At 48.8% G+C, this 10700-nt stretch overlaps 2 protein-coding genes across 2 annotated transcripts in view; one reads left to right on the top strand and one right to left on the bottom strand.

Annotated features, from left to right (window-relative positions):
• Slco1a2 (solute carrier organic anion transporter family, member 1A2) overlaps nucleotides 1-3283 on the top strand; it is a 24752-nt gene extending 21469 nt beyond the window's left edge. Inside the window, exons 10-12 of the mRNA XM_013025059.1 lie at nucleotides 209-273; nucleotides 1427-1544; nucleotides 3064-3283. Coding sequence (XP_012880513.1) covers nucleotides 209-273; nucleotides 1427-1544; nucleotides 3064-3283 — 403 coding nt within the window. The remainder of the gene's footprint in view (nucleotides 1-208; nucleotides 274-1426; nucleotides 1545-3063) is intronic.
• Nucleotides 3284-6185: 2902 nt separating this feature from the next.
• The window catches only part of LOC105992235 (solute carrier organic anion transporter family member 1B2-like), a 34036-nt gene continuing 29521 nt past the window's right edge, over nucleotides 6186-10700 (bottom strand). Inside the window, exons 11-13 of the mRNA XM_013025057.1 lie at nucleotides 10259-10376; nucleotides 8746-8895; nucleotides 6186-6291 (exon numbers count right to left, since the gene is read on the bottom strand). Coding sequence (XP_012880511.1) covers nucleotides 6186-6291; nucleotides 8746-8895; nucleotides 10259-10376 — 374 coding nt within the window. The remainder of the gene's footprint in view (nucleotides 6292-8745; nucleotides 8896-10258; nucleotides 10377-10700) is intronic.

The raw sequence follows: 10700 nt of genomic DNA, 5'->3' as shown, positions 1-10700 counted from the left end.
GGAGGGGGGGAGGGAGAGAAGTATGGTGGAGAAATGCTGGGAACAGCATGTATTTGTGGAGGAAAACGGCAGAGGAAGCCAAGAGTCTTCTCATATTCCTGGCTGGTTGCTGGTGTGCGTGGAGATTTGAACCCGCGGCCGGCGGGCGTGGAGCTGAGGTCTTCAGTTCTGTGTGATTGGTTTAACGCTGTCCGTGGATTACTTTCAGGTGCATCAGGTCGGAAGAGAAATCTCTCGGCGTGGGACTGCACACATTCTGCACGCGAGTGTTTGGTATAACTATCCACCCCCCGCCCCCAATCCCAGCAGACCCATGTCAACTTACTTACTGAATGAAATACGGATCCTTCCAGACTCCCCCTGGACAACTCCTGTCTGTTTAATTCCGCTGGTCACCTAGCACATGACTTGCAGGGAACATAAACGGGAAATGCTTTGTTAAAAATAACCCGGGCCTAGCAAGGTATCCCAGCCGCTCGGGAGGCTGAGATCTGAGGATCGCGGTTGGAGGCCAGCCCTGGGCAAGGAACGTTGGTGGGACTCTTTCTCTCCTGGTAATCACCAAAAAGCCAGAAGTGGCGCTGTGGCTCAAGCGGTAGAGCACCAGCCTTGAGCTGAAGAGCTCAGGGACAGCGCCCAGGCCCTGAGTTCAAGCCCCAAGACCGGCACAAGAAATAAAATAGAATAAAATAAAACGCACATACAACTGACCCCAAACGTTTCAGGAAATATATAAAGTTTACGAGTGTTGATTGGCTGCTTGATGCCATAAATAATTTTCTTTCATTATTATTATTATTACCATAGCGTTTTACCTTTATCATCCAGAAACTTGGCAGTAACTCTCGGTTATTATCTGAAAACAAAATCGAGAGCAGTTGCTTTCTCTTTTGCTAGGTGGCATTTGTTTCTCAGCATATCACAGAGGGAAATATTTCCAATGACCATTTTTCTCCCTGCTTTTTTCCCTTTGTATGATCTTTAAGTAGTTGTCCAGAGGAGCTGCCACTGGACAAAGTGGTTGATGGACACAACGTGTCTTGATCTACGTCCCCCCCCTTTCCACATTCTCCCCCCTTTCCCTCCCCTCCCCTCACTCTTCGGCATTTTGGGGGACCCACACTGGAGTCTTGCCTGCCTTCTCCCCCTCTTTTCTCCATCCATTCACCCCTGACCCCCACCCCACGCTTCCTGGGGTTTGATTTTGCTGACCTTTGACCCTGCCCGGCTCAGGAAGGGCACTGGGTTCTTCCTGGAATCTACCGTGTTTCACGTAACACACTCACACGCCTTTGCACACCGCCCCACGTGGTGACGTGTGTGTTTATAAGCTAAGTCTAGCTTCCACATATCAGGGAAATGTCTTAATTAATTTTAATGAATTTATTAGCTTAGCTAATTGATTAAGTTTCTTCCTTAATTACAGCTGGAATCCCAGCTCCTATCTATTTTGGAGCGTTAGTGGACTCCACCTGTCTACACTGGGGCTCTGTCAAGTGTGGTAAGCCAGGCGCGTGCAGAATCTACGACTCAAACAACTTCAGGTAAAGACATTTGTATTTGGTCATGGCTATGGTTTTTTGTCAGTCCTGGGTCTTGAACTCAGGACCTGGGCGCCGTCCCTGAGTTCTTTCACTCAAGGCTGGTGCTCTACCACTTGAACCACAGCGCCACGTCTGGTTTTCTGGTGGTTTATGGGAGATCAGAGTCTCAGGGGCTTTCCTGCCCAGGCTGGCTTTGAACCATGATCCTCAGATCTCAGCCTCCTGAGCAGCTGGGATGACAGGCGGGAGCCACCAGCACCCTGGAGAGCATGGAACTTTTTTTTAGCAAACCACGCTCTCTTAGTTGTGAGTTTAAATATGTTCTTTACCTCTCCTTCTTTTACTCTTTTACCTGCTCTCAATTCTCCTTGCATGACCAAAAGCCACACACACACACACACACACACACACACACACACACACAGCCTGCACAGCAGTCTGCTGGGAATTGGCTTCACTAGAGAAACTAACCCAGCTGCTTTGTAACCTTGACTTCACACAATGTCTCAGGCCAGGGACAAAACAGAAGCAAGCTCTTGGCCAGAGTGAAAGGCATCTCCAGCCTGGTGCTCGGGTCCTGAGCATTCTGGTGTAACCATCACAGTGAGAACTTCAGGAACACGATATGTAAACATGTCTAGCTCTCCCTCCACTTTGCTCTTCTGGAATTTCCCACGATGCTCTACCCCATTCATTCTCAGCCTCCATTCTTGCCTGCTTCTCCAACGTCTTCCAAATTCCTTCCACCAACCAAATCGGTTCCAAGGCCTCTGACCCGAGACGATGGTGGGTTAAAAGTCACAAGAACTTGGAACCTCGGGACCCGTTTTCTGTGTCTGGGACATCATTTTTGGTTTTGATCAGTCCTGGTGCTTGAACTCTGGGCCTGGGCGCTTGTCCATCCATTCTTCAGCTCAAGGCTAGCGCTCTACCACTTGAGCCACAACACCACTTCTGGCTTTTTCTGCTTATGTGGTGCTGAGGAATCGAACCCAGGGCCTGATGCATGCAAGGTAAGCGCTCTACCACTGAGCCACCTTCCCAGCCCATGGAACGTCATTTTAAGGGTCCAGCAAAGAGCAGCGTGACTTAAACTTCATGATGCTCAGCAAGGGAGAGAGAGAGTATACAATCAGAGATAAGCAAGGCGCTGGTGGCTCCCGCCTGTCATCCCAGCGACTCAGGAGGCTGAGATCTGAGGATTGTAGTTTTTGAATCCACCCCTCTGCCCTGTGCAAGGAAAGTCTCTGAGACCCTCATCCCCAAAGAACCACCAAAAGCCAGAAGTGGAGCTGTGGTTCAAGTGGTAGAGCGCCAGCCTTGAGCACAAAAGTGGAGGGACAGAGTTTTTAAGCCTCAGGACCCAGGAGAAAAATGCATAAATAAATCGGATCTGGTCTTCAGAGAGACGGAAAACCCATCTGTGTTAATCTACTGCAATTGCAAGGTGTGTGTATGTATGTATCTGTATATATGCACATATGTATCTGTTTAAATTCAGGTTTATGTTTGTATGCAGACACATCTACCTAGGCATGCCCGCCGCCATCAGAGGCTCTAGCTTCCTTCCGGCCTTTGCTATCTTAATTCTTTTGAAGAGTCGCCAGCTTCCTGGGGAAAACGATTCCCCCGTCACTGAGTCTGCAGAGCTGAAGGTCGCCCAGGGGGGAAATCAAGGCAGAGATGTAGCCCAGCACGCTAAGGGTTTGAACGACGAAGAATTGAAAACGAAACTCTAAACGCCTGGTGTCTCAGCTCACCCACGGCTGGAAAACGTGTCCCTTCTAATGTCCTTGAACGGAAAAAAAAACAAAAAATCATCGGGGGTGGGGGGGTATGGCGGGAGACATCTTAGAGAACCCCGGGGCCTTGTCCTGGTGGGAAAAAGAAGAAAAAGAAAAAGAAAAAAAGAAATGTCTGAGGGTGATTTGTGCAGGTAGCTCCCACCTGTAAATCCTCGCTACCCCAGGAGCGGAGGTTTTAGAACTAAGCAGGAAACTTCTGGAGTCACCAGCCAAAAGCCTGGCTAGAGGCGTGGTTGAGGTGGTAGAGCACCCGGGACGTGGACCCTGAATTCAAGCCCTGGTACTGCCAACAACAACGCAGAACAAATCAATAAAACACAAACAAGCACCACCACCAAATATTCTCCTAAAATAGGAAGGCTGATGGGAACTGGAACGAGAATTGCAGAATCTACTTTGTTTTTCATGTGGATAAAACACCTTTCTTCGTGAACGCTGGAGGATCTACTTCGTGCCCCAGGCACTTCTGCTTTGATGGCCAACCAGAATGTTCCGTGCTAAGGTTGCGAGCAACACCGAGATATCTCTCAACGGATCACTTTCTCCTGAGAAAATCACGCCCCCCCCTCCCTCCACACCTCCTTTATCTCTTTGGGAATTTGGGCTCTTTTGAACTCTTTTATTATTCGTCCCAGACAGGACTGTATTGGAATCAGTTACTCATTCGCAAGGTGGACATGTCGTTTTCAATTCTGTGATTGCTTTTGTGTGTGCTGAGAAACGGAATCCGGTTGCTGCAAAAGCAAATCACGTGGCAAGAGATTTTTCGCTTCTTTCTGACACGCCAGATCTGGTGAGCAAACGCTTCCTTGAAAACCAACATCTGACTCAAAGGAGAAAAGGCCAAAGCCAGACCCTCTTTAAAAAACCATTCGTCAGGGTCAGGTACCGGTGGCTCATGCCTGGAGTCCCAGCTACCCAGGAAGCTGAGATCTGAGGATCACGGTTCAAAGCCAGCCTGGTCAGGAAAGTCCATGAGACTCTGATCTCCAAGGAACCACCAGAAAACCAGAAGTGGAGCTGTGGCTCAAGTGGTAGAGCACCAGCCTTGAGCGAAAGAGCTCAGGGACAGCGCCCAGGCCCCGAGTTCAAACCCTAGGACGGAAGCCCAAATAGCAGCCATTTTTCATGTTGGATATTATGGAAAGATCACATTTCGAGACCAGGAGAACCCCCCCCAACACACGAATATTCATTTGTCCACCCATGAATATTCATATAACAAACGTGAATATTCACATAGCCAATACATGAATATTCACCTATTCAATAAACACCCCAGGACGTTAATATTCCTATGACTTCTTGTGTCCTAGATTCGAGCGCCGACACACTTCCCCCAATGATCTTGGAGAATAAAACATGTTTGGTTTAATAAAAGTAATCACTGCTATGAAAACTGATGTCACTGAAACTCCAGACAACGCGCTAGACACAGAGTCACCTGGCACCGGTCTATTTTTGTTACAAAGGTGGTGTCAGGTGGTGAGTGTCTTTCTCTTTGAGAAGGGAGATATATTTGATTTGCTCATGCATTTCCTCTCCTGATCTTGGACCAGGTCAATTCTGCGATCAGATCCCCATCAGAGCAACCACCACCACCAAAAAAACCCAAACCCCAAACCCCCCAACCCTTCCCCTCCGCCTCCCTCTCCCTTCCCAATTATGGAGCAGCTTGTAAAAATAAAAGAAAAGAAAAAAAAAAAGAAAACCAGAATGCAGAGCAGGTCTGGTGGCTCACACCTGTAATCCAGGCAGCTTAGGAGGCTGAGGTTGGGAGGATCGTGGTTCGAGGTCCTCCTGGACGGAAACGGAGGTGACGAGGAACTTCATCTCTACAGAAGGGAAGGTGGGCTGGGCTGAGCTGTAATCCCAGCGGCCAGGAAAGGCTGATGGGGAGTAGGAGGGTGGGGGGGGTCCTTATCACACACACACACACACACACACACACACACACACGAATAACCAGAGAGACACGTAGCTGGAGGAATCGCTCCGTGGGACCACACCGGCCTTGAAAGTGCAGGGATCTGGGTTCGAATCCCAGGGCCCCGCAAAGAAAATACGAAGGAGAAAATGGGATGCCAGGTGGGGAGGGGGGAATTATTTCTAGATAAGAGAGCAAAGAAGTGGGTGGACACAGGGGCCGAACCCTGGTGGACGCGTCTCCCTGTTATCCAAACACCGTGGCTGTAATCACAGATACCACTCGCAAGCCGCGGGGAAATCCCAAAGATCCTAATACACACCAGGACCAACAAGAAAGCGAAAGGCAGCAGCAACAGACCAAGAAAGTATCCGAAATAAACCTGGGCGTTGGAACCATCGGACCACGAGTTTTCTTTTGCTATTGTCTTTTGCCAGTCCCGGGGCTTGAACTCAGGGCCTGGGCGCTGTCCCTGAGCTTCTTTGGCTCTAGGCTGGCGCTCTACCACGTGAGCCACAGATTCACTTCTGGCTTTTTCTGCTCATGTGGTGCTGGGGAATTGAACCCAGGGCCTCGTGCATGCGAGGCGAGCACTCTACCACTGAGCCACCTGTTCCAGTTCAAAGTGTGTTGATTACAAATCCAGGTGGGATTGGCGGTGCAGCTCAGTGGTATACGGTGCATGCTTAGGATACCTGCGTCTCATCACAAACCCCAGCTCCTCGGGAGGCTGGGATGTGAGGATCATGGGTTGAGGCCAGCCTGGGCAGGAAAACCTCCAATGAGCCCCCAGAGGTGGCCCTGTGGCTCGAGTGGTAGAGCGCCAGCCTTGAGCTGAAGAGCTCAGGGACAGCGCCCAGGCCCCGAGTTCAAATCCTATCTACGACTGAGAAATGACATGGTCTGGGGTTACAGGGGGGCACTGGCGCAGGGTCCGTGGCTGGGGGCCGCGTCTTTGGCTGAGCAGAGTGAGATGGAATTTGGGGTTCGCGTGAACACGTACGCTGGTGATGGACTGGGGGTGAGGGGTGGGCGTGGGGCTTCATGAACCCCGCAATCGCCCCCGTAGAAGGGGGAAGGAGGAAGGCTTTCTAGAAACATCCATGGGCGGTGGTCAGCTTGCCTTCTGGATCTTTCCGGGTCACTGTATCTGGGTAAAATTGCCAGCGGGACGGAGGCTCACGGGGAGCCAGAGATGACACCTCCCTCCCGGGACGAGGCCTCGACCTCCAATCCTCAAGGCCTCGACCTCCAATCCTCAGCAGTTACTCCACCTGCACAGGACCTGCTCCCCACACCAGCCACAGCCAAAGGACATTGCTCACTACAGCCCTCCCTCCCTCCTTCCCTTCCTTCCTCCCTTCCTTCTTTTCTGCCTTCCTTCCTCCCTCTCTTCCTTCCTTCTTTCCATTCCTCCCTCCCTCCTTCCTTCCCTCCCTCCCTCCTTCCTTCCTTCCTCCCTCCCTTTTCTCCCTCCCTCCCTCCTTCCCTTCCTTCCTCCCTTCCTTCTTTTCTGCCTTCCTTCCTCCCTCTCTTCCTTCCTTCTTTCCATTCCTTCCTCCCCCTTCCTTCCTTCCTTCCCTCTTTCTCTCCCCTTCCTTCCTTCCTTCCTACCTTCCTTCCCTCCTTCCCTCTCTCCCTCCCTCCCTCCTTCCTTTCTTCCTTCCCTCCTTCCCTCCCTCTCCCCTCCCTCTCTCCCTTCCTTCCCTCCTTCCCTCTTTCCCTCCCTCCTTCCTTCCTTCCTTCCTTCCTTCCTTCCTTCCTTCCTTCCTTCCTTCCCTCCTTCCCTCCCTCCCTCCCTTCCTTCCCTCTTTCCCTCCCTCCTTCCTCCCTCCCTCCCTCCTTCCCTCCCTCCTTCCTTCCTTCCTTCCTTCCTTCCCTCCTTCCCTCCCTCTCTCCCTTCCTTCCCTCCTTCCCTCTTTCCCTCCCTCCCTCCCTCCCTCCCTCCCTCCCTCCCTTCCTTCCTCCCTCTCTCTCTCTCTGTGTTTGTGTGCAGGTCCTAGGGCTTGAACTCCAAACCTTGCGCTCACTTGCTTCTTTTTGAGCTCAGAGCTGGCACGCTACCACTTGAGCCACACCCTCACTTCTGGCTTTTTGCTGGTTAGCGAGAGGCAAGGCTCTCTGATCTGTCTGCGGGGCTGGCTTTGAACCGGGCTCCTCCGGGGAGCTGGGCTGGCGGGCACGCAGGAGGCCGCAGCGGCACAGGCGGGGGGAGCTTGGCAGGGCGCAGCCCTGGAGAAGCGGCCGCGCCAGCGCGCACCTGCGCATCGTCTCGGTGATGCTCGCGTCGGTCCGTGTTTTATAAGACCTGGGGCAGATGTTCCTCACTAACACGCTTGCTTCTGTGTTTGCCCCACAGCGGGGCTCCACCCTCTGAACCACGTCCCCTGGTCTGCTTTGTGCTAGCTCATTGCACACCAGGAGGTCTTGGACTTGCTGGTCTGAGCCGTGATCCTCAGGTCTCGGCCTCCTGGGTAGCTAGGATGACAGGACTTCAAATGTCTACGGGCACATTTGCATCGATTTGCATCGATTTGCATAGAGCGCCCCAGCTCATTCTAATACAAACACAACGTTTGAAAGCATCCTGAGTTAGGAACTCTCTAGCAGTCGGTGCCTTAGAAGTACAAGCCCGGCTGCTAGCAAATACGCTATTCACATATTTATTCCTTGTCTTGGTATGAGAGAAGTCGTGTGTGTGTGTGTGTGTGTGTGTGTGTGTGTGTGCCAAATTCTAGGACTTGAACTCAGGGCCTGGGCGCTGTCCCTGAGCTCTTCCACTCAAGGCTGGTGCTCTACCCCTTGAGCCACAGCTCCACGTCTGGTTTTCGGGTGGTTCCTGGGAGATCAGAGTCTCACAGACTTTCCTGCCCAGGCTGGTTTTGAACCGTGATCCTCAGATCTCAGCCTCCCGAGTTGCTGGGATGACAGGCGGGAGCCACGGGTGCTTGTTATTATTATTGTTATTATTATTTTCGATTTTACTTTCAATACTTATATTTTTATTTCACTCTCAATATTCTATATTAACAATAATAATAATTTTCTATTTTGCTCTCGATGTTATACATTATTATTTTTATTTCACTCTCAATATTCTATATTAACAATAATAATAATTTTCTATTTTGCTCTCGATGTTATACATTATTATTTTTATTTCACTCTCAATACTATATTATTATTATTAATTATTATTTGTTCTATTTTACTTTCCATGCGTTACCGATGAGAACCTCCGCTCCTTATGATGAGTGATCTCATCATAAATTCATGGGCCTTATCTATTCCCCATCCTATACAGAGCCTGTGGGAATTCTTCATGAAAGAATCAATAGCTTTTTCTAACAATACAGTGGGCTTTCTTTATTCTTTTTTTTTTTTTTTGGAAACACACAACAGTGAACACATATTCTTCTTCCTTTATATACACGTCTCACTCACTAAGTGTCCGTTATTGTTTGCTGACTCTCCGTTCGCTTCATCCGTGGCTTTTTCTCCATGTCCCGTGTCCTTTGAAGCTTTGTCTTTGTATTTTTTCTTCATGGCCCAAATCAACACAATATAAAAAACAACTCCTAGGATTTTCAAGATAGACTGTAAGCCTAAGTAGGTAATTCTAGAAAAAGAAGGGGAAGGAGAAAGAACATGGAAGATTATTTAAACTGAGTGGAATGAAAAGAAACAAAAACCCAATTGGGGTGGTTATAAAAGAATGAAATCCTCACAGGAGCAGACATTTGGGAGTCTAGTTTTCTTTACGAAAGCAGAGAAACACCACCTTCGGTGCCCTTTAGAATATTCTTTCCTACGTAAGCAAGAGGAGAAAGCATAAATAAAGGAATTGTATGAGCAACACGATTCCCACAAGTTTCATAATCACAGAATTAATAACCTGGATGAACGCAGTGTCTTCAAAGACAGGTGTGCGATTTACCCAGGAAGCACCAGACGACCCCAAGAAACTTAACACAACTCAAACAACACCAATTGAACACAGTAGAAAGAGCACCAGGCCTCGATCAATTCACTAATGAATCTTATCAAGTAGAAAGCCTTGAGTGGAAGAGCTCAGGGACAGTGCCCAAGCCGTGAGTTCAAGCCCCGTGATCAGCAAAAAATAAAAATAAAATAATATATAAACCGCGTATAGTTAGAGAAAGAACCAGAAACATGTCTTTGATTGCTGATGACGCAATCATTATGGTGAAAGTCTCAAGAACAGACAAATACCTCCTAAAACGATGAAGAAAGATAGCAAGATTGCAGCAGGTATGCACAGTTAACGCATCAACGCCAAGTATTTCCCCCATGTGTCAGTAAGGAATCAGCGGAATTTGTAACTTCACAGTATTACGCTTTAAGCTAGAAGCTCCACAACATACCTCACTGTAAATCTAACAAATTACATATCAGGTGAGGGAGAAAAACCATCACATGTAGATGAAAACAATCGAACAAATAGAGTATTACATATTCATTAACAAGAAGAGTCAATGTGATCATGATACCCATTCTTTCCAAATTCACCTGGAGGTTCAAGGCAATCCCAATCAAAATACTAGTCATTTGGTGTGTGTGTTTTGTCGGTTGTGGGGCTTGAACTCAGGGCTGGGCGCTGTCCCTCAGCTCTTCAGCTCAAGGCTGGCGCTCTACCACTTGAGCCACAGCGCCACTTCCAGTTTTTGGTGGTTCGTTGGAGATGAGAGTCTCCCAGACTTTGCTGCCTAGGCTGGCTTTGAACCACGATCCTCAGATCTCAGCCTCCTGAGTAGCTGGGATGACAGGCGTGAGCACCGACGCTCAGCTCAATTATTTTGATGATAGCAGCACATGAATTCCCAGGCAGAAAAGGACATGTTCATGCATTGGTGGCAGGATTGTTGGTGTATTTATGGCACTGAAGACAATATCTTTAAAAACTAAGGGGGGGGAATTCAATAACGGATGACACCTAGCGGGACCCACGGGTGACCACTTACCCAAATAACGTGGAGTTGTACATCCTGCAAACGCCTCTCTTCCCACACGGAGTGATGGACCATTTCACACAGGTCCTGTCGATCAGGCTTCCAAAGTAGATGGGGGCCAGGATGCCTCCTGAAGCAGACGAAGACAGCTGTCAGGGCCAGAAATGCAGCTTCCAGTGGAAATGGTCCATTTTGGAATACGTAAAAGCGTTCTGCCTGGGCTGGCTTCCATCTGCCATCCTCCAGAGCTCAGCCTCTTTAGTGGCTGGGATTACAGGCGTGAGCCACCAGTGTGCCCGGTCCCTTTTGTATCTTTAATATATGTGTGTATATATATATATATATATATATATTACTATTTAGTGAATTCATTATATTAGGTATTATCTAGTATATAATTATATAATATAATAATTACATAATATAGAATATTATAATTATAAAAATCTATAAT

This window comes from Dipodomys ordii, unplaced genomic scaffold, assembly GCF_000151885.1.
Source record: "Dipodomys ordii isolate 6190 unplaced genomic scaffold, Dord_2.0 Scaffold81, whole genome shotgun sequence".
In the NCBI taxonomy this organism is placed as follows: domain Eukaryota; kingdom Metazoa; phylum Chordata; class Mammalia; order Rodentia; family Heteromyidae; genus Dipodomys; species Dipodomys ordii.
Note: the sequence above shows the minus strand (reverse complement) of the source record. Positions and strands in the feature narration are given on the sequence as shown.